The sequence below is a fragment of the Petromyzon marinus genome, chromosome 28, assembly GCF_048934315.1.
Source record: "Petromyzon marinus isolate PM22_M1 ecotype Great Lakes invasive population chromosome 28, UKy_Petmar_22M1.pri1.0, whole genome shotgun sequence".
NCBI classification, from domain to species: domain Eukaryota; kingdom Metazoa; phylum Chordata; class Hyperoartia; order Petromyzontiformes; family Petromyzontidae; genus Petromyzon; species Petromyzon marinus.
The window spans coordinates 3,872,721-3,896,998 of NC_133694.1; the positions used below are offsets into that span (position 1 = coordinate 3,872,721).

A 24,278-nucleotide genomic window follows, 5' to 3' on the forward strand; every position below is an offset into this window, starting at 1 on the left:
GAAGAAGTGTTTGCAACATTGCTTTAATGGTAGGGGTGGTGAGCCTACAGCCCCCACGTGAGCCATATCCGACCCACGACTTCTATTTCATACGGCCCTCAACTGCAGGAGGCCCCTCACTGCGCAACAGCCCGCAAACAATATAAACCCTTTCCCATTCTGATGACGTACTTGCATCGGTTTTTCCAATTCCGTTCCGATGACGTACTGCGTCTCTCGCAAGGTCAAGTGGGAGGGCGTGTGGCACGGTTTGGCGCCAGCTATCACAGTGCGGTCGTGTCGCAATGGTTCTCTGCGGCGAGTACAACGTTTTTTTTTAAAAAAACGTTGTGCTATGCCTCTCGAAGTAAAATTAACGCCAACCGCTCGTGCGTTGCGAGATTCGGCAGTGGACGAGACCCACCCTGCGTCTCGGAACGGGAAAGGGGTTTAGTCCATCACGGCATACATCTTAGCCACGCTCATCGGGTACTGGAGGGTAAAATGTCGACCTGGCAATAACGCTCTTAAACATCAGCACGCTCAAGTCTACCAAGACAGGGCATATAATGACCGTTGTCAATTTATTCTTTATTCGTCATCATCATCATCATCGCTGCTTAACAATCGCCCACATTTATTTTTAAGCTCGGCCACAAACTCGCACAACCACGGAGAAGAGGTCAGGGCACTCGACATCGTCGTGACCTTTTTGCTGGGATCAACAACGAACAAAAGCGCTCGTTGCATTGGAAGACTTGCGTTAATTGAAAACGCCTGGCAGATGGCGCCACACAAGAGCACACTACAAACGCTGGCACTGAAACACGCATGGTTTGTGGTGGTTGTGGTGGTGGAAGTGACGGTTGAGTCAGTGGTGGACAAGGGTTCGGGTAACAGAGGCACAGACATAGACCTCAGAGCAGACACCAAATACGACCACGAGAAGCCAACATCAAAAGATATTGTAAAATCATCTTTTTTTTGCTTAGAACCGCAGCAGCAGATTCATTTCACGATTATTCCGTTATAAAATGTACAGCATGCGTGCACTGAAGACCTTAACATCCACATACTGCGGTATATTCGAATAAGTATCTACGCCGTAAATGTATTTGTATTTGCTTTTTTTACTTCAACCGTAACAAATCAACACTGCCATTTGCTTTGGTCCTGGGACGTGTAATTGAAGGAGATCATCACCTTGTACACCAGTGGCGTAGCGTGGTTGGCATGGGCCTTGGTGCAGGATATTACAGACGGTGGGCAGACTCTCCTATGGAATGCCCTCCCGTGCCTCGACCCCTCTGGCCCGTGGATTCCCAGTGCCTTCGCACCACCTGCCCATTCCATCGCCACGCCGCTTGTGGTTTACCTCATTGTATCGTTTGATATCTGGGGTACAAAACTCTCCAAGTCGGCCTCTGTTGCAAGAGGCACCTCATTTTGATATGTCAAAAATTAATAACACTGCACGCTGATCCTCAAACTGGAAAGAAAAAAAACCCCCAACAACGTTTCCATAAAAAAGGCTAATTTAATCTAACCGTGTTTTCATCGTACCAGTTAACATTACTCCACTGCTGGCGGGAGCGCTGACCCATCCCATGTTGGGCAACAGGAGCAGCGATTGGTTGGTTCACGATCACCGGGGGCTCTTCCAAGTGGCCGAGATATTTGTGGTCACCAATCGACTCCTGTGTGTGTTTGTGCGATTGTGTGCGCGCGCCTCACTGAACGCCCAATCCGTGGGCCAAGGACGGAGGACAATGACGTTATTGAGGAACGCGACCACTTTGGTGCATACCTTATATATACACACTAGCTTTACTACCCGGCTTCGCCCGGGACTTAGATTCACCACGCCCGGCCGCCTTTGTCTCCCCAGTGGCGATGTTCACACACCACACCAGTTACTCGTTTGAGGCTGAGTCGACCTAGGGGAGGCCCAGGACCGGTTCAAATAATCGTCACCGGTGGTGGCCGTGAGCGGGAATCGAACTCGGGTCGCCGGGTTCGTAGCGCAGCGTAGCGCTAAGCACTACACATGCGCGGGTGACATGACAGATGTGACGTCACAGCATCATTGAGCCCCCCCAAAAATATATACCAAAGTGTGTTTTGACAATTTTTGCATGGTGTACAGTCTGGAAAGTACCCACATGGCAAATTTCAAGTTTGTTGCATGTCGGGAAGTACGCTAAACATTTTGAACAGACACACAATCACAAATGTCCCTTTTTTATATAGAGACATCTCTCTCTCTCGAGTGACCACGTCTAAACAGTTAATGCAGTGGTGCTGGCTCGAGGCACATGCGCTGGACTTTTAAAGAGCACGGTTAGTGATCACCGGGGTGCCACGGACACTAAAATCAATGTTGCATTTGCTAATTACTGCATGTTTTTTATATTTAGGGGTGTAACGATGCAATTAATCGACACTTTGAGGCTAGACATTAGGCTACATTCAACAATATTTGCATTGAATCCCACGTGTAAAAAGTGGACGTGTTTAATTTTGCATGCATGGCACTCTTGTGACCTCTGTGGTCACTAGAGACCCCGACATCCGATATATTGTAAAAAAAAAGAGAATAATTTTAATCGAATCGTGAATCAAAACTATTCCAGGATGGGGGGGGGGGGGCGCGAACGGCAGACCCCCGACTGACAATCGCACCCCCACACGCAGCAGAGTCACTCTGTGGTTTTATCTTTTCAAGCCCTTAACCCCTCCCCACCCCACCCACCCCCTAATCGATATAGGGGAGGTCTCCTTTGCTAATTACCGACATCACCACCACCACTTTTGAACGACATCTGCCTGAATTAAGCACCACCCGTCTCTTAACTCGACACCGGCCAAACGCCTCCCAAGAGTCCTCCCACACGCACCGAGAGAAGTCCCTTTGCGATGGGGGTCAGTTGCAGGCCAATAAAAATCGTCGCGTCACCTAAAGGAACCTTGGTAAATTGCCGTCGCTTCATTGTCACCTCGAGCTCTAAAAGCTAAACACATTTTTTTACATTTTTACCGGGTAAGGCCCACTTAGCTATATATAGCTCTTTCGAAGAAGTGACCTGGCCCACAAATGTGACAGCTCAACGAAGTGGCTTATGACGTAGAAATGTAATGCAGCCAAATACTCTTCAAGCACACGTTTCCAAATGTGGAGGGAAAAACCGGAGGACCCGGAGAAAAATCCACGCGACCATGGGGAGACCATGCAAACTCCAAATACACAGGCATCAGGGTCAGGATCGAACCCATGAACCTCCTGTACACCAGGCGAGGTAGTTAACATCTCGCCACCCTGGCACCCTCACAGTGAAGATGTGCCGGGGTCAAAGCCCTGGCTGCGCTCGGGGCTCGTCAAGCCCGGCTTAACTTTATGGAAGACCTAACGAACCCCCCACAGAGACCACCCCCGCCCCAGCCCAAGCCATCGCAGCTACAGATGGACATTTGCAAACTCGCTAAGAACCAGGAGTTGACCAGAGGCTTCGCAGTAGTCGGTGACATCGTGACACTGGGACGGTGAATTTGCCGAGCGGTGGCGCGTTTGTCGGCTCGCTACGAAGGTCTGCGGTTTGGGCCTGATGGCCGCCCTGGTTAATACTGCGGGTGTGTTAAGCATAAACATTATATTCTTGGTTCTTTCGGTAAAGTCACGTAGAAGGGAAACAATAAACTAATAAAAGTATAAAACAATAAAATTCTCACGACGTTTCGACTGCAACACAAGCAATCACACCTGATGATGATTGCTTGTGTTGCAGTCGAAACGTCGTGAGAATTTTATTTTATATTTTTATTATTTTATTGTTTCCCTTCTACGCGAGTTTACCGAAAGAACCAAGAATATGAATCCCTGCAGTCACAAAAGCTTTAAATCAAAACATAAACATATTCTCCGGATTAAAAGATGTAAATCTAGTCTCACGTGCACACCACCGTCGTTACGTGTGACCAGATTTGAATCATTGTATTGTCACCGGGCGCAAGTTTGGAGTGTCTCTTACTTTCGGGAATGTCTTATAATCTGGAGAATACGGTAATATTCTTACATTGTGTCCTTCCAGGGATCATGGGCTTAGAAGAACCTTTACAGGGATTTCAACTCGAATTTTAACAGCTGTGAGTTAAACACTTGGCCAGTGCCATCTGACCAGAATATTTGAACATTATTATTGTTCACGGCAAACACACAGATATTATCACTGTGTCCAGGTGGCACAATAACTGTTAATTTCCTTGTCATCTCTGAGTTATTGCAGTAAGTCTAACTATACACAACTTTACACATTTACACAAATAGCTCCATAGTTATTACTTGTATTCTCATAATAATCTTTGTTAGGACTAGTCCCTGACCGTGTAATCCTAGTCATTAAAATTCTCTACAGAGGCGATCGCCGCCTCTCACTTCGGTCTTGACAGCGACCACAAACGTGATGGTGCGTTTTGTAACCACGACGTCGCATTGTTCAAAACACATCAAATTGAAAGCATGCATCCGGTCACGTGACCTTCCCATGCATGGTTTTGGACATTACGGATGGACACACAAGACGGACAGCCTATGATTTCATACATTATTAATCAACAATTATTTTTTTAGCACAGTTATTATTGTATTTAACTCATTATCCTCATTGGCTGGGTCAGTGCAGGCATGATCAGTCGCGCGCTACTGGCTGGTTCACGGCTGCCATTTCAACGCGAAGCAATGGCACAAATGTCGTACCTGCGAGAGACCGTGTCTTTTTGAAAACCCACCAAAAGAAAAAAAATATCCTTAAGTGCATCCCCCCTTGTTGAGAATAATTTTTGACTAAAATTTTAACACGTTAAAACCCTCGCTGCTTTTTGGCCCGCATGCCCCCCTGCGCTGAGCGACAACTGCCATCTGACTCGAGATTTTCTCCCATTTTTATTTTTCGTGCAAGGAGCAGACCTGTGCGGTGTGGCGGGTTAACGGCCACTGTTTTTCCCGCGTGCACACGCAATGCCGCGTTATATTTACAATCATCCTTTAGCAGATTAGTTTACTCCGACGGATTTTTTTCGTGTGTAAATTCTGCCGTTACTGTTGTTCCTATTATTGTTTTATTTGCAAAAGTAAAATTATGCCCACGTTAAAGTGAAAGTAGTTGACAAAGAATCCATGTAAAATCAGTCAAGTTGATCGGCGGTGGGGGATTCAGAACTGCCCTCCAGCTACTCGGACGCTGGAGTTGGTGGATCACACCGAAATAGAGTCATCACACACGTGTGACGCACCTATGCAGTGGAAAACTCCCCCGTTATGCAAAAGCACTGCAAACAGGATAATAATCGACGCTTAATTTGCGCATGATCTTAACCGTGTGGATCTTTTCCAGGCAATGCCAACAGGATTTGTCCAAAAGCAGAACACTCCTGAACAAGGGTCCGAGAACCCATTGACATCTTTCCTAGGTAAACGATTTCAAACTCGAGCCAAAGTGAATCAGGCAAGGGACCGGGGCTAGCGAGACGGCGGCACTGTAACGAACGGAGCCAGGCGAGTGGCGCAGAGATGTGGCCACGGCTCTCGCTAACCGTGCCCCGACTGCCGTCACAGCCCGGCCGCGACTCCCAGCCCACCGCCGCGCCGCTCGCACTCGCCCCTCTCGTCTCCGCTGCACTCGCACGCGATCAGCGCCCGCGCCACCGCCTTCCGGCGGCGGGGGCGACGGCAAAACCACGCATCGTCGGCGAGCCGCCACCGCCGCCGCAGCGGAGACGAGCGGTCGCCCGCCGGCGGGGCCGGCCGGGCGGCCGAACCGGAGCCGAGCGGCCGTGGCCGTCATTGCTCGAGGCCGAAGGCGGAGAGGAGCGTGTCGAGGTCGTGGTCGTCGGCGGCGCGGTGCAGGTCGGCGAGGCCCATGAGCGACAGCGCCATGCGCAGCGTGCTCCAGATGCTGTCGGACGTCGCGTCGACGCCGCTGGTGCCCACCGCACCGCCGGTGTCCGCCGCCTTGCGCTGAAGGCGCAGCGCCTCCAGGAAGTGCTCCACCGCCTCGCTGCGTCGTGAGTGGTCGGGGTGGGGGGATACGGCGCAGGAACGTGCAGACGCGGGGGGCACGTGCGTGCGTGAAAACCCGGAGGAAATGAAAGGCTAGCTATTGTTACAACGTTAAGTCAAAACAATTTGCCACTCGAAAGATTGAGGAGCGGTCAGTGATCGAGTCTGATAGAAATTCTACATTCCTATGGTGGAATCCAGTCACTGTGGTTAACGAGCAAACAATTCACCCACCCCGCTATTGATTTGATGAAGTCTCACCATTTCTAGTCGTCGTAATTCAACTAAAGTATTAATGATTTCGTTTTTTTCCGTCCCGTTCATAGTGATTTCCAATTGTTTCGTCTTGTTTGCACAGTGTTGTACTCTCCATTAGCCTAAATGTATCATTTCCATAGAATTATTTTATCATTTGCATACATTGTAAATAAATACTTCGACATGACTTCTACAACGATCACTAGCTCGCACGCCCACCGGCCCTGCCGCCCGGCCGGCTATCCCTGGCGGCATACCGGTGAGCGCCCAGGTTGATGCAGCTGATGCCGAGGTTGTATCGGGAGCGGATGAACCCCGGCTGCAGCTCGAGCGCACGTCGGTACGCTTCCACCGCCTCCTCGCTGCGGCTGCCGTTGGCGAGCGTCGCCCCCAGCTTGTTCCACAGCAGGTAGTCCTGCTCGCACGCCGCACGGCCCACGGTGGTGTAACACGGCACGGCGAGCACCCCAAACTCGCCGGGTCATGCGCGAGCAGCCCCCCCCCCCACCCCCCACCACCCCACCCCGCGAGGAAGCATCGAGCATGGAAGCGGTGCGTGACCCGCAAATGACGGCACGGGGAACGACTCGGGTGTGAGGTACTGCAGAGAACAGGGAAGGCAGCCAGCTAGTGTTGAGCTGATGGCACATTTTGCACCCCCCCCCCCCCCCCCAAGCTTTGTGGCCCTCTGTATATGAAGATGTTATCGACCAATTAATGAGTGTTTACATGTGGGAGAAAAGAGAAGTTTCCGGAAAAAGCCCACGCATATGAGGAGGCAACCCTTTATACCTTACAGACGGAACAGGTAGAGTCCACATTCGCTGCATCACCTTCTCCTGGCGAGCCAAGGTAAGGCAACTTGACGCCCATAGAGAGAAGGGAGCTACACAACATTTGTGATCCACCAGCCCTTGCCTCCAGTGCTAGATCACAGGCGTGCATCAACACCGCCCAGCTGAAGACAAAGCGCCACAAATAAGCGGCTCTTACCTTCTAGATGAGTACTGTGCACAGATCGTCCGACTAGTCTGAAGCTGTGCAGGTGAGAAATGCTTCTAAGTAAATTGATCTTAACTATTTCTATTTTTATTTTACCAGGTAACGCCTACTGAGCTACATAGCTTCTTTTTAAGAAGCAACCTGGCCACAAATGATAGCTCAACGAAGTTGCTTATGTGGAAATTTATAGGGGAAACACCTGAGGACCCGGAGAAAAATCCACGCGGACCACAGGTAGAGAGAACATGCAGACTCCAAATATATAGCAGTCAGGTCGGGATCGAAACCACGACCTCCTGTATTCCAGGCGAGGTAGTTCACATCCCCTAGCCACTGTGGCCGCCACGGTGGCGAGATGACTGCAGCCTTCAATGAAGATCGGCTGCTCCATATTGTCCGTCTGGTTTATGCTGTCCGACTCATTTGACAGAGGCGGGGGCGGGGGGGGGGGGGGGGATGGGACATTTACAAACGAGTTCAAGGATATCCACAGGGTGGCTGTGGACCTCACAAACGAATGTCCAGGGGGCACCGGATTGCCGGTTGCGACTACGCGCGCGACGCCCCCCAACGCGGAGCGAGCGGCACCTGCGGGCGCACGGCGAGCGCCGCCGTGAAGCAGTCGACGGCCTTGTCGTACTCGCCGCTCAGGTTGAAGAGCACGCCGAGGCCGCACTGCAGATCCGGGTCGACGGCGCCCTCTCCGACGCGCACCGCCTCCAGGAACAGCTCCCGCACCTCGGCAAAGTAGCCGCTGCCAATGGAACACGACAGAGAGGGGGGTTCGCCGCTTAGTTCTGCCGACTGCTTGGTGGCGACAATAGGAGGGTTATTTTTTGTACTATTTTTTTTTATTTTAGCAGGTGAGGCCCACTGAGCTAAAGAGCTCTTTCTCAGAAGCAACCTGGCCACAAATGATAGCTCAACGAAGTGGCTTATTACGTGGAAATGTGTATAGCAGCCAAATACTATTGGCTGCTATAATCTAAATAATCTTAATGCACGTTTCTAAATGTGGAGGGAAAACCGGAGGATCCGGAGAAAAATCCACGCGATCACGGGGAGAACAAGCGAACTCCAAATATATATGTCATCGTTGGGATAAAACCCACAACCCTCCTGTATACCAGGGCGAGGCAGATAGCATCTCGCCACCAGGGCAGGGGTTGGGATATTTTTCCTTGCCGAAGGCCGCATGGAATTTTCAGATACATTTCGCGGGCCACGCATAAACTCACACACGCGTGCCTCTTTCGCTTGCAATGACAACGATTACAACAAACACAAAACCATCATCTTCGGCATCAGTGGTGGTGACGACGCTCGCGTTGACATTTGTTATGACGAGGAAGACAACAACGATGACAAGTGATGAGGACGATGACGTCAGTGATGGGCGTGCAGCCTCACCTGGGCAGCACGGAGCTGAGCCGCCTCTTAGTGCTGGCTGCGCCGTCCGTGGCTGTGTCGGCGCCAGCCGGCACGAGATGCGAGTAGGTGGGGTTTGCAGCGAGCCAGCGATGCAGCGTCTCGCAAGCCTGCTGCTGCAGCGCCTCATTAGTGAAGCTCACCGCGAGCGCCATTAGCGCCGTCAGATTATCCTTCTTTAGCTCCAGGCACCTGCGATGCGCGTACACGAAATATAAGGATCCCTCCCTCCCATGTAGCCAAGCATCGCATCTCCTGGCTCTGACATTCCTCACCGAGGACGCTGGTGCAACCATCATCCGCATCAGGTCAACAACAGGCGGATGCGCACATCTCCTTATACGTGAAATATTCAATACAAGCCACAGTTGTACCGATTGTGGCCATGCAACTCACACTGTGGATAGTAAAGTAAAACCACTGCAGTCTGCACCCCTTAAACAGAAGAGAACTAGATGAACTCTCTCCTGAAGCCCTCTCGTGGCTAGCAGTCCTCGACAATGGCACTTAGCTCCTGAATATATTTCCCAATGCTAGAATAGCGCAGTGTACCAACTAGGGCATCTCTCCTCTGTACCACATTTAAACATGCACAGCAGAAGCAGGCTATAGGAGCACTGCAGAGCAAGGCAGGCAGTGACAACGAAGGGCCAGGACAGGCGTTGTGCACCTGCGCAGGGCACTGATGGCAGCCAGCTCCTGCTCATTCTCCGCTTGAGTTGTGCCCAGGTACTGCCATGCCTGCTCGGTTAAAAACACACACACACACGACGATTACAAAGTAATTACCGCAATAGCCAAAGTACATTAATCACGTGTACGAGTCTTTATCATGCAAATTATTGTTTTCAGCTCACCGCTAAGTTCGAGAACAATTCTCACATCCAGATGAACAGTTCACTTGAAACTGTGCCGTTAATCTTCAAGACAATATCTAAGAAAGTCATGAATGGAGTTGATTCTTATCTCCTAGATGTTGGAAAAAATCCACAAATAATCATCGTGGCCAGGTGTCAGTCTCCGCACCAAGTATTATATTAAGCCTTTTTCGACCTAAGGGAGGCCCAGGACTGGTTCAGATATTCGTCGACGATGTTAGCCGTGAGCAGGAATCCAACTCGGCTCAGTGGGTTCACAGAGCTGTATGCTAACCACTACAATACCGCTGCTCAAATACATATGTGTGTATATAACAGCCGCCATTCACCACTAAATGGTGGCGACGACACCACAGTGCTTGTGCTAGGCTAGGTACACTTTGAGGCGACGTGAATTGTCGAAGGCTCGCTGACACGTGGTCACAGGACAGACCCTGGTGTGGGTTGACCGAGATGGCAGATGCACCACCTGTGCCCCCTACTCTGCCACCCTGCTGCATATCAGCCACCCTCCGTTGTTGTTGGAGGGCGATTGCCTCCACCTGCCCAGGAGCGTCCTCCACAAGCCTCCTGCACACTTGCCTCCATGTGTGCGGGATTACTCAGCACGGCTGCCTCAAAGAGCAGCACGGCGTTGGGGAGGTCTCCGGCCTGTAGCCGGCGCAGCCCCTCGTCAAACGGCTGTGTGTGCTCCTGCAGCGGGTTCTCCTCGTTGAACACGTAGCCCTGCGCAGTCTCACCGCCGGGACCAAACGGGGGAGGGCAAACGAGAGGTCAACGGGGAAAAACGCGGCGACGGCTTCATGCGGCGCGCAAAAAAAAGAAAACGGCACGTGGCCTGCGAGCCCAAGTAAAGTCTCGCAAGGCTTGCCGCCAAGGGGCGTAAACTGGGCATGTACTGGCGCATCGATTCGACGATTAAATAAACGCGATTTTATTGCCGTAATTATTGTCCAATTCTGTGCCGACTTTGTTTTCGCCATTGTGCCGTGAAACAATGAGTCAATTCTGAACTCTCGCAGAGATCCCTGCCCTCTGCTGGTCCACACAGCAAAGGGCTTCATTTGAACACTGAGCAGGAGGCTTTCGCGACCAATATCATCCATAAGAGTTTTTTTGGGGTTAGATCGCGTAAATATAAATGTGTCGTTTAACCCGCCGCCACCCGACACAGCCAATTAGTAAGGTTTGCCACGTAAACAAAACATGCCAAATTGTAAATGTTGTGGGTTTACTCTCCAACACACCTGTGTGCTGAACTAATAACGAATTGGCACGTTTTGTTTCCATGACAATCCTTACTAATTAGCTGTGTGGGGTGGTGGCGGGTTTAACGACACATTTATATTCATGCGATTCAACCAAAATAAAGCTGTATTATGGAAAGGGCATCATTTTGCCACCCACCCTGCCACTGACAGTAATGTTCGTACCGTGACAGCGAAACCAATATTTTCGCCATCAGAGCTAGCATTTACCAAAATTATGCACAGAGCCAGATTGAAGGGCTTTTATTTTGCGCAGTCATTGGTGACCGGGCTGGCACCATCAGCTTATCACACCTGAGAGCCTGGTTTTATCACAGGCAGCTTGCCTGGATATGAAACCAAGGTTTCAGTGGTACCAGCTTGATAAAAAAAAGCAATCAGTTAATTGCTACGCTGCTAGTTAACAAGCGGATAAATAATTCACCGTCATGGTCAGGTACGGAACTTGGCATCAAGTATTACAATTAAGGCGGTTTCAACCTCTGGAAGGGCAAAAAGGATCAGTTCAGATATTCGTTAATGATGTCAGCCGGGAGCAGGAATCGAACTCGGCTCCGTACATTTGTGACAGCAAGGCAGTCCTTCGCAGACAGCGTGGCACCAGTTTCGCTGTCTTTAGGAGTCAACAGCACGGCGTTGCCCAAGGGGTTTTGCGTACGACTGTGGCAATGTAAGGAGGAGGAGGAGTCGCCGCACCTTGTCGTAGGAAGAGGCGACAAGCTCGTCGTACTCGGACAACCACGGGTTTGCTTCTGGCTCGCCCTTGGCCATGTCCTCCCACTCGGCCTGCAGCTTGTCCCAGAAGTCCGTGTCAGACTGCACGACAGCGCAAATAAGGCCCAGCGAGGGAAAAGTGACAATTATTTGTTCATGGATACAGCGCCCTCCCAATACGCCACATCTCAGAACGCTTTACATCACATTTCATGCCTGAACGTCTGTGAAAAAAGAGCTTCATAGCTCATCGGATTCCACCAGGATAAATTAAGATTGCAATTCTTATCACAACACATTTGAAAGGGCACCCTCCCCCCCAGCTGTTCCTGTGGGCACAAGGTAACTCAGTACCTGGCCTGCACAATGGCATTCGTCTGCCAGTAGGGGGCATTAGTCTCCGACGATTGCTAGGTGTGGAGTGTAAATTTCAAATTTTGGCAAATCTGGACCATGACACAGACCCACAATGGCCTACTCTTGTGAATGCCATCAGGCAAAGCTTAAGGTTCACTGTGAAGCAGATGGTGCTCGTGTTAATATGCTCGTGGGCAGCTGCTAGGTGGATTAATACATCGCAGGGAGGCTTGGCCAGGCCTTGATGTAGAAGTGGATTTACCACGTCTCACAACAATCTCAATACACCCGTTCAACCTTTTAACGCTCTCGTCCGCAAACATCAGGGGCCACCGCGTTGACAGTATCCAATCTCCCGGCAATTAGGAATCGGTGGGGCGCCTATAAATGGATCGCACCCGGCGGGGATGCTAACGATCACGGCGGGCGACTCACCTCGACGGCGGCGCGGGCCTTCTCAAACTCCTCGCCCACCGTGATGTTCTTGGCCCGAGCGAAGTCGTCCGCCCACGGCTCGACCCGCTCCTCCGGCTCCGCCTCTGGCTGCACCTGCCCCTGGGTCCCGGTTTGGATGCACGAGGGGACGCAGTCAGAACAGAGGAGGGCAGACAATGCTTTTCTTTGAAGACATGGTCGGCCAAACGATTTCAGCCAGGGGCGGGAAACCTACGGGCCGTGCTGCACTAATCGAGCACTGGAGGGGAATATTATGAATTTGGCAGCACCAAAGTTATCTATTATAGCACGGTCGGTCAGTTCTGCCATTGCTAGGGACTCGGTGGCAGTGAAGTGTGTTAATGTTCAATGTGCCAAAGGTGTTTGACAATTTAAATTGGTCATGAGTAAGGAATGGATTCTCCACCTCTGGCTTAAGCAGACGAGTGAACCGTATAAGTTAATTCAACTTATGGCAGGCTTGTCTGCTGACAACACCCAGTGCCCACTTATTACGCACTGCCTTCGGATTCCAATAATCAATTAAATCACCTGCATGCGTCAGCTGCGGTGACACGGCCCAGCGGTAGCGCATTCGCAGCTTGTTGACGACTGTAGGGCCCTCCAAACTAGATCCATGGGACACAACGGCCCATGCCAATAAAACTTCAAACGGCCTCGACACGGCAATGCTGTGGGCACGTGCGACTTGAGAGCACGTTCAGTTTTTTTTTTACGTGAGCGACTCGGCAGGCGGTACCTGTTGCTCCTGCTCCTGCTGTTGCTGCTGCTGCTGCTGCGCAAACTCTTCGGCCCAGCGCTGGGCATCGGCACCCGTATGTAGCACGCGGCCTCCCTCAATGGTAACCTCTCCCTCCCCCAACTTCTTGATGAACTTCATAAACTGCAGACGAGGACGTGTGTGTGTGTGCGTGCGTGCGCGTGAAAAGGTGTACGTGGGAAAGTTGCGGTGATCCACAGCTGTTGTCATTTTCAATCACAGGTGAGAAAAAAAAGGGCAAGCGCTCATACGTGTAAATGTTGGGCACTGCTCAGCGTGGTGGCGGTAGAAGCGCAGAGAGGTGGGCAAACGGGGGAAGGGCGTTATTGGAGAGGTAACTGATCAAAAGGCAGGGGAGGAACAAGAGGTCTCAGCCCTGGACTCAAAGAGGGGGAGATGAGGCCAGCAGTGTGGACTATGAGAAATAAATATACAGCTTTATAGACGCGAGTGTTACCGACCTCGACGTTTTTTTTTGGTTCATGTGATGTTTATTCACACCCCAGCAAAGCAGCAGCAAGGAATCGCTTACGTATTAGTGTAGTCTACGGAATAGGCGGCGCATTATCAGATGCCATGCATTAGGCCGGAGGAACGCACGCCTTCGCGTAAGCCAACCTCGGAGTTTGAGAACTTGGGGTCGTCGATGCTTCCCAGGAACTCATTCGCCGTCTTCATGAGCTCCTCCCCCCCCACTTCCTGCGGCTTGTATTCGTCCACCCTAGCAGGGTGGCAAAACAAAGACAAAGGTCCCCCGTCTAGCCTCAACAGACTGCTGCGGCAAGTGCTGTTAGTGAGCACCTCTGAAGGCCGCCAAGGCATACGAGGGGGTGGGTGGCCATCACCACGCCCGGACGCCTTTGTCCCCAAGTGGCAAAGTTTACACACCGCACCTTGTACTCATTTGAGGCCGAGTCGACCTCGGGGAGGCCTAGGACCGGTATAGATAATCGTCGCTGGTGTTGGCCGTGAGCAGGAATTATACATACACACGTACACACAGCTGGCAAGATGGGCCATTAAGCGAGCTTCCAAAAGGACGTGCACGCTCAAACACTCATGCACACACGTAAAAACGAAAACGTTGCCAGCGTGCTACAAGCGTGCGGCGATGCCCTCTGTGGGGAGCGAGGGTCTGTACTTAAGGTGGAGAAAGCAGTGGCCGCGCTGCGTTTATTGGGTGCACGTGGTATTAAAGACGCACGCCCATCTGCCCGCCTTCCAAATCAGACACGCTAACCACACTTTTACTTAGCAGGTTACCGTTATTGAATACTACCCGTTGTTGAAAGTATTTTATTGCCAAAAAAACTCTAAATATCTTGACATTGGTGCTGGTAAGCTGTGTGGTTAGTTTTATAGCGACTGGCGGAGGGTTTTTTTCAGAAATCAGAATATTTATTTATACTGGAGGAATCCGATGAGCTATGAAGCTCCTTTTCACAGATGTCCAGAAGGGGTGGGTTAGAATGTTACAACAACAAACAGTTACAAAAACATGACACGAGTGCAGAGTACAAGAAAGGTAAACAAATCACCCAAACACATAAAAATAAACCATCTCCATCCTATCAGGTAAAGCCCACCGAGGTATTAAGTTATTTTTCAAAAGCGCCCTGGCCACAAATGAAAGCTCAACAAAGTATCTTAGCATTTGGATATTTATAGCAGCAGAATAATAAAAAATAATCTCAATGGATGTTTCTAAATGTGGAGGGAGAAACTGGAGGACCCGGAGAAAAATCCTAGCGATCACGGGGAGAACATGCACGCTCCAAATATATAGGCATCACGGGTGGGATCGAACCCCCGACCTCCTGCATACCAGGCAAGGAAGATAACATCACACCGTTGTGGTGCCCATGAAGGTGCTATGGTTATGCTTTGTAGAACATTTCCATCTGAAGTCGACTGCAGAACTGGTTTAGTATTTTATATTTATTTGCATAAATCCTAATTAATTTGAAGCAACACAATTTGACGCATTTATACGAGGCACAATAATCAATTTTAATTGATGAATCGGGGGGGGGGATCCTTACATGCGTAACATTACCATTAAGAAACACGACAACACTCAGAGACATGTTCCACTATACCTGGGGCTCTTCAGGTAGCCAGCCATCGTCATTACAAGGACAATAACTGCACGTGAAAATGCAGTGTCGCGCATGGCCCTCACCATTTCTGATCCTCGCTTTTGGCCGCTTCAAAGTCTCCCAGCCACAGCTTCTCCTCGCTGTGCTCCAGATACTCCTCGGCCCACTTCACAGGGGAAGCATGGGCTGGGTCTGACGTAGGAGGCATGGGTGGGGTGGGGGGGAGACGCCAAGCTGAGTCACTCGATGACCCACCGACCGCCCGAATCGCTTGTCACTGATATGGCTTATGACCGAAACACTCTAAAGGTCATCGCTCTAAAATGTCATCAGATCAATCTCATCAGATCTCAGAAGCTAAGCAGAATTGTTGTGCCTGGTTAGTATTTAGACAGCAGACAGGTGTTGTAAGCGTGCGCTGTGAGGTTGGCCAAGAGATGGCGGCACATCAATGGACTCTTGAAACGATCCGTGTGGAGATTTTCAGCGTTACTCCGTACTAATTGCGAATTTTTACGAGAGCGGGGAAATATTTATTCCGTGCTCATGCCACCGCTGCCACCTTGGTGTTTTTGTTGCGGGGTGAGAGCCATCGTTTGCTTGTATCGGGTCGGGTCACGTCGTAAAGCGGTGCATCATGAGCGAGTGAGAGGAGTCGGCGAGGGGGGGGGGGAGGGGGCGGGATCCAACCGGCGGTCTCGGCGATGAACTCGCGGCTCCAGTCCTCGGGGGGCCCAGGCTGCGCGGACTCCAGCGTGGCGCCGTGACCCTCGCTCTCCAGGAACTCCTGTGCCCAGCCCTCTGACAGTGCCAGGTCCGCCACGCCCGGGGCTGGCGATCCACACGCGCGCACAGACAAGCACGTGGGTTCGGTCACGGTTAGGCTTTGCAGCAATTCGTCTATTGACAATGGTGCTTTTGCTCATCATGTTTTCATCGAATCATGCAGATGAGAAATTAAATAAATAATGTGCTGCCATCTGTCAACCCACTGTGGGATAAAGGCCTACCCATGCTGCGTTGGTCAAACGGGTGTGTTTTGTCATACTTTATCAAGCTGTCCGGTGGGTTATGTGGTTGGGGCAGGTTGGTAGAGCTATTTGTTAACCAGTGTGTCACCATAAAAGACAAAGATCCCCATATGGCCTGAACAGACTGTTCGGGAAAGTCCTGTTCACAAGCACCTTTGAAGGCCGGCACGGCACACAAGGGGATGGGGTAGCCAACACCACATCTAGCCGCCTCTGTCTCCCCAATGCTGATTTTTACACATTGCACCAGGTACTAATTTGAGGCTTAATCAACCTAGGGGAGGGCCATGACTGGTTCAGATTATCATCACTTGTGTTGGCTGTGAGTGGGAATTGAACTCGGTCGTAGGGTTCATAGCACAGTGCGCTAACCACTCCGCCATTACTGCCCACTTTCCTCACACATGTGCACATCCACAGACCCCTTTTCACAAACCCACACAGGCCTTCATCCACCAGTGGATTGACAAAGGGTTGTAAATTATTATTTATTTTGTCAATTCTAAGAGACGGCAAGGCAAGGTTACACGTTACCACTGGCAACAATTATCCCATTGTGTCCAGGAATCGAATTCGGGTTGTCAGGATTTTAGCACAGTGTAGGACAATTTTGCCACCACTCCTCCGTGTAACATTGTGGGTGATTAATACTGCAGGTGCATTTATCGTAACCATACGCGCTGGCTGCTTCACATTGGACGTTAAAGATGCCGTGACGACAATGGCAAGAGTGGGCGTCACAGACCAAATTGGGCTCAATTTTAAAAATTAGCCGCAAGTTACTCAGTTGGAATACACATGGCAATCATCGCCACCTAATGTGAAAATTCAGCAGGACATTCCTGATAAAGACTCTTGGAGGCTTTCCTGGGTAAACAAGCGCAACAATAACAACACACGCTCTACGTCTGGTAGTTTATCTGAAATATTTGAAATGACAAAACACAGACCGCATGGTGGAATGGAACATGTGGCCGGCAGAAGCAACGTATACCTCGAAGAGGGGCATGCCTGAGGCTGGAGTTTTCAATCTCTTGCATCTCAGCAAGCAACTCATCCATCTTGAAAGTCTGCGGGGCCCGAGCGCGTACCGCATGGCTTGCATGTTGCTGCTCGTGCAGGAACTCATTCACGAGCTGTGGGTAGTTAAAAAAAATAATTGAAAAAGACAAAGATATCCCGTGTAACCTTTAATAGACTCTTGGCACGGCGCACAGGAGGGGGTGGTGTTACCAGCACCACACCCAGCCAATAAACTTGGCTACCTTTGTATCACCAGTACCAATGTTTACACACCACCATAAACGATATCCCCCACCACCCATCTGCCTGGTGATTTGATGAATTGCCTTGATTCGCAGTTGAGATTCAATTCTGTTTTCATCATTGTGTTGAATGCAGCACCTCCCCTGGCTGCAGGGTTTACGTAAACCCATTATAAAATAAAGGAATAACAAAAATGAAATAACACCCACAATTCCCAGCATGCATCATGAAAGCAAGAACAGCAAGGAAGCTGTTCGTCTTTCAATGCAAGTGCATGCAGGATGCTTGGGATTTAATGGAGTAAAAAACTTGGAAGTACCAATGAATAGTCATTTGAATGGAGAAAATTATGATTTGATGCACCGTCAGTAATAATTTATGTATGTAAAGACAAGGCCGTTTTTAGTTAATGGTCTTAAACATGGCGGTGTATATGATACCTGTGGTATGGTGGTGTGATGTAATATGCAAAGCATGATGAGAGGATGAATCGTATGGTCACAAGCATGCCTTTTGTTGTACAGAAATCAACAATTCCATGTATTATAGATCTGAAGAAGATAGGGATATATATATATACACACGTGTGTGTGAAATCTTACGGAATAGATTAAGTATCAGCCTGTAGGAGAAACTAATAATACATCAACACAAGCTCGAAAGGTATTCGGTAGCAGATAAACGAAAATGCAACTGTGGAATATTACTGTACAGCTGTGGCTCTCACCTCAATTTCAGACGCTTGGGAAAGCGGCTTGGATAGCTGCAAACGATTACAGAAGTTAAACGCAAAACATATCGGGCGGCTCGACACCGAGCCAGAAATCAATCACCTACCAAAATATACGCGCAAGATTTTTGTTTGTTCAAGTCATGTTCCAGAGCATTTGCCAGTTCATACACTAGGCCACTCAGCGGCTCTGCCCACCGCCAACACGTCCCTTCAATTATAACCGTGCTCGAAATATTTATGAGCACGCGCGTTTGTCCTTGCAGGATGTTTAAAACCCTGCCATGCCATCCACTCTGTATTCTCTTCACAAACAACACAAAGAGAAATAAAAGAAAAACCTACACCCTTTATGTACCCAGGAAATCGTCACCAGAGGCTGCTCGTACTATAATATATTCGCTCCACGTCATTGGTACTATTAGTATACAGGTCACATTGGTGTATAAATTGTACTATTGAAAAATAATCGATTCTCACACATTGTGAGTGTTAGAATATATCCGACTCGACAAATCAATCAATCGTTACATGCCTCATTGCTTATGGGGTTTGTGCCTAAAAACCGCTACAGCCGGCATGACGATGGCAACTTGGTAAAGCAATGGCATAGAGCGACAGAGTCCTGTCAAACCAATAAAGACAGATTATGTTGAAAAGTGTGCCTGTTGAATAACGATTGGTCTACAAAGAACACAACCTTAGGTGGTCATGTGGACCCTGTGATGTGATTAGAGATTGTTCTCCTTGTGGCAGGCAAATGGAATGGCAATCTGATTTGTCCAGATAGGGGCAACTCGGTTTTTTTTTGCAATAGGAAATGGCGCAGCAACCATTGGTAATTGTCTATTGTTAACGACTGCCAGTCGTAGCAACTATTGCCGGCTATTTCCCAAATATGTCCTTGGCGTACTATTGCCTACAATCAATATATGGTTTGTTTGGCTCGGTCGGGAAAATTACTGAGATAATCTTGGGACGTGCGTTTAGCCCAGATTTCAAATGTACGTGGCAACAATTAATGTCAGCGAGGTCCTGCAATAAAATATGACCCCCCCCCCACCATCCCCATCGCAAGCTCGCCCCCACCGCCCCCCATGTGATGTGGCGGTTCAGCGTTACCACGGAAGCATCGGGTAACGCCTGCGGTGGTGGCCAGAGCGGGCGCCCGAGGCCCTCCTGCCGGAGCGCATGGTCCTGCGTGAGGTGCGTCGTAAGCTTCATGAGTGGGTTCGCTCCGCCACACTCCGCCTCCACCAGCTCGCGCATCGCCATGGCTGCCTCGTCTCCGCGGAGACCACCACCACGACCGGGCCGTCAGCCGCCAACAGCCACCCCTCCCTGCGTCTGTTTTAAAGAAAATTTTTACAAAAATACCAACTTAATCGAAATGCTGCTGTCATCGCGATGAACATGTACAGCCCTTTTATAAAATCATATTGAACGGTCCCATGATGTAACAAACCATGTAACACCTACAATGGTAATCAATGCATGAAAACCGTGTCATCACAATTAGCAACATATAACTTTACAGTCTTCATCGAACATTGTATATGTGCATGTACATTTACAGCTCTTTGTGAATCCACTGCTGGATGAGGGACTCCCCATGCCATGCAGGTTGTGGGGTTGAGTTGGCCATGCAGCGCAGACTTTCGGATATCGTGGAGCAAAACAATGGGTTTTGCTGCACTACCCCTTAGCAGCCTGACACCTGTTTTATGCGTGGTGGTCACAATCCAAGGACTATTCAGGCACGAGCCTTCTTTGCTTCTGGAATCGGATAAGATCAGCAACATTCTGGGTGATTTTTGTTCAAGGGCATGACGGTAATAAAAATGCCCTTTACCCGGGGAAAGCCTCACTCAGCCTTGATAGGGATGTTTGGACAAATTCCATTAATGATTGTTTGACACAATGGAAGAAAATGGAGGCCATAGAGAAAAAGAAACGCAGAAGAGGAGGTAACACTCAAAACGCTGTATCGACAGATTCAATATTCCACTGCTATACTACCATCTCGTGGCCAACTTACAGCCCAAGCATTTAACACCTGGTAGTCTCAGGCAGTCTCCCATTTGAGTAATATCCAGGCTCAACCCTGTTCAGCTTCTGAGGTCTGACAAAAATTGGGCACATTCATAGGGATTTGGACAGAGGAATTTACTGCGTAGCTACTGAATATCATTTAGTCAACGTTCATATTCAAAGTGACTGTGCTCGAGTGAGCACTGGCCAGTCATTGAGCCAGTGGTGTAAATTTCACATTCCTATGGCGAGGACTCGACACTCGGGTTGGTGACAAAGTCACTGCATTGGGGTGGCTGTATATACACACATAGATATTTTGTCTATATCAGACGTCTTTATTCTAAAGGAAAACCTGGATCACAAAGCAAAACTCTACAAAGTATATAATGTGATCAAACAGTAAAACCATCAATAACCTCAACCCAATCAAAATATTCAGTATAAGTCTGTTTTTAAGCAATATGATTAATTTTCCCATTTTTAACTGTCTTACAGGGTATAGCTCAAAAGCGCTTACATGTTCATAATGACCAAGCCAAAAATTTAATGACCTGTTAAAATAGACTGGGAAGGAATAGTTTTTTTAAACACCAGACATATGTAATCCTATTGCACGTCTGAGACACAGCATGGTCAATAGAACAAAGCCACAATTTTGACATTTCCAGACGTGAGGATCAACAAGGTCACCTTTGCAAACAATGGCCACAAGAGGCGCACGCCAAGAGATAACGTCAAATCAAATTAAACAGAATAAAAGTACTCAAACGTTTACTGTGACCCTGCCCTTGACAGATATGACTTGTTGCGTGCCTGTTCACCCACAATGGGCCTATACAGTGTCAAAAATACGTGTCTACATATCACAACTCATTGCTACTGTAACACATCCTGACCAAAAGCAGGCACAGCCAATAGCGTAGCAGAAAACAGTGTCAAATAATGACTCGCATCACCTATAACTTACCAACAGCATAACTGACAGAATCATTATTTACTATTTAAACTGTCCTTAGCCAGTGGAGCAAATTCCACATTTCTATTCCAGGTATAGTTTGTTCATTGTGTGCAAGGGCTTAATTTCTCGCTGGAATTTTATCCGGGTTGCAGGTGGACTAGGATCGGCGTGTGCTGGTAGACTACAGTAGGCACGTGGCATAGCGAGAGCTACAGTGGATGTGGTGTGCTGGGTAAAAAAAATTCCAGATGACCGACGCAGACAGACCCAGATGAAAATGAAGCCCTGACTATATGCTAAAAAAGGACTTCCTATAAAGTGGTACAGATGTATTAGTTATGTTCATTTTAGCAACCATGAAAGGATGATGATGATGATGATGATGCAGATTATGGTGCTGAGACTCTTAAGAGTCACCCATAGTGTGGAAATCAACGAATTACTTATCCATCATGAGTTCATATTATTGGGTCTTTCGTTAAAGTCACGTAGATAGGTTCAAAGAAAATAATAAAAAAAATAACAGAAAACTACAATGTTTCGATCGCAACGCAAGTGGTCGTCTTCAGGAAAAGGCTTCAGGAAAAGGCTTTTCCAGAAGATGATGCAGACAGACCCAGATGAAAATGAAGCTGTGACCCATCTACGTGACTTTACCGAAAGACCCAAGAACATGAATTCCTGCAGTCACGAAAGCTTTAAGTCAAGGTTCATCATGAGTTCATTACATTACCACTGAGACATTACACCTGTGATAACTGGGACAACTCAAACAGCAAAAATTTCAATGGACTTAGCGTCTAAATGCAATGGCATATGATGATTTGCAAAATAAAATTAAAAAAATATAAAAGCAGTACGGTATAATGATGTATTTAAAAACGTTCAGCGTAAAGTTCGAAACCTCCTTAATGAGCTCAGTTTAAAAATCAGACAATTATCAAGCGGTCAGGGATCATGTGGTCTGCATTAACGTTTTAAAATATACGGCAGCGACATTACTAGACAGCTGAGAACACAAAGCCGAGGTAATTGTGCAAGATTTGTTTGCTTTTTTTTAAGTGTCTTTATTTAAAGCAAGCAACGTAAAACATGTGTTACCATATGCATTCAAACATAAAATAACATTTGAAGAAAAAAACTTATTTAAAAAAAATGTGTAAACAAAAATGTCATCCGGTGATTTTGTACATTTTCCCAATGGTTATCCAATTGTACAATCATATGGGGGTCTATGTAGTGCAACATATATGTTTGCATGGAAGCTCTTTGCAGAAAGCAGAGCAATTACTACGTGTCAATAAATTGACAATCGAAGATGGCATCACAGAACTATTTATTTATTACGTATTTTATTGACAATAGGGGCATAGCTCTCATCTGCCCTGCGAATAATGTGCATCGCTTGTCAATAATATACTTAAAATATATTCCCAAATTGTATATGCCAGATTTAGTAAAAAAACAACTTCAATAATGCTTTTTGGCTGAGCCGTTGGCAACTGGGCTAACGCTATAAACCCATTACCCTCGAGAACACGGTTTAATCCCAGCTCAGTCGATCTACTGGTGACTAGGAAAGTCTATGGGTCTCAATACGAGTCGATGGGTCTCTAAGCATATTATGGATTTCCATGTAAATCTATGGATCGCTAAGTATGCACAGTATATTGAACTTATTTCCCACCGTACGTAGCCAATCTACCGGGGAAGGACAACAAACGAAATACGCAAAATTAGTTTTTTTTTCTTGTAAAGAGGAAGGAACCGTGTGGGTTCAGGCGAGTCTAGGGGTTTTACGTGGAGTCACCGATAACCCAGCTGCGACAACGGAATCCTAACACTTGAGAAACCAGGAGGATGTCAGCAGTGCAGGCGCAATGCTCCGATATCACATTAACCCCACTGTCTGACTGAAATCGCCTCTATCACAACAATGTCTTTTATTATAGCACGGGAAGCTTGGACGAGCATCAAAGTATTTTATGAATGCTCCCGCTCTGAGATGCGGGGCTTAATCCCAATCAATGGTGGCATTATGAACACCCTAAGTTACAGATTTAAAGCTTTCGTGACTGCTAGGATCCATACTCTTTGGTTCTATTGGGTAAAGTCACGTAGGTGAAAAAAACCACAAAATAACAAAAATCACGACGTTTCGGCCACAACACAAGCGGCCTTCATCAGGTGAAGGAACGAGACTGTCTGGAGGACAGCGCTGTCTGGACAAAGGCCGCTTGTGTTGTGGCCGAAACGTCGTGATTTTTGTTATTTTGTGTTTTTTTACCTACGTGACTTTACCCAATAGAACCAAAGAGTATGGACCCTAAGTTACCTCCACCACGAACGTCGGGCCAAAATAAATCCACTGCTGGTTGAAGTTCTCCCCAAAGCCGTCGGCATTCTCTCACGCGCAGGCGTCTGCGATGCAACTCCTCCTCTGTGTAACGTCCTCGATGTTTTTGTTGTTGTTGTGAGGCGACTCAACACAACAAATAACAACGCGACGTTTACAACAACAACAAAAAAAGACTTAAGTCGTTTCGGTCGACGCGTGGTTTTTTGTTGCTCAGGCGTTCGTGGTGGGCAGCCGCCCAAGGCCCCTGGCTCGGCCGGGCTAGGTGCCCTCCAACTCGGCCGACGATCTATCCGAGACCGCCGCATACCCGAAGGCCTCAATCGATAACGGGAACATTATTTTTTATTTTTTTAACAGCGGCAAGCGCCGAATCCACGCGGTTTTTTTTGTTGTTAAACATTCAAAGGACAAAGCACAAGTTGACAGATTAAAAAAAAATCGCAGGTCAAGGGAATGAAGTAAAATAAAAATAAAAACTCCTCACCTTCAACGTTGCTGTCAACAGCAAAACCCAGGGGCGCCTTACAACAGACGTCAACACGGTGGGAGAGTGGGTGGCCCCGAAACCTGCATAGCCCGCCACGGCCCCGAAACCTGCATAGCCCGCCACGGCCCCGAAACCTGCATAGTCAGCACGGCCCCGTGTGTC

General features: G+C 48.5%; 1 protein-coding gene across 2 annotated transcripts; it reads right to left on the bottom strand.

The window, feature by feature from the left end:
* Positions 1–546: 546 nt before the first annotated feature.
* Positions 547–24,254, bottom strand: PEX5L (peroxisomal biogenesis factor 5 like). Of its 2 annotated transcripts, none has more exons than XM_076070273.1 (16): positions 24,114–24,254; positions 19,401–19,625; positions 18,276–18,311; positions 17,277–17,418; positions 15,942–16,082; positions 15,335–15,443; positions 13,771–13,873; positions 13,132–13,275; positions 12,372–12,485; positions 11,562–11,681; positions 10,180–10,323; positions 9,390–9,460; positions 8,702–8,911; positions 7,880–8,045; positions 6,547–6,704; positions 547–6,029 (listed from the first exon to the last, which is right to left on the bottom strand). In XM_076070273.1, the coding sequence occupies exons 2-16, from the start codon at positions 19,551–19,553 to the stop codon at positions 5,813–5,815; spliced, it is 2,028 nt and encodes a 675-aa protein (XP_075926388.1). In that variant the 5' UTR covers positions 19,554–19,625; positions 24,114–24,254; the 3' UTR covers positions 547–5,812. The 2 variants fall into 2 exon arrangements, with proteins under 2 accessions (XP_075926388.1, XP_032818098.2); XM_032962207.2 differs by having other exon boundaries at positions 12,372–12,491; positions 24,114–24,250.
* Positions 24,255–24,278: the final 24 nt, after the last annotated feature.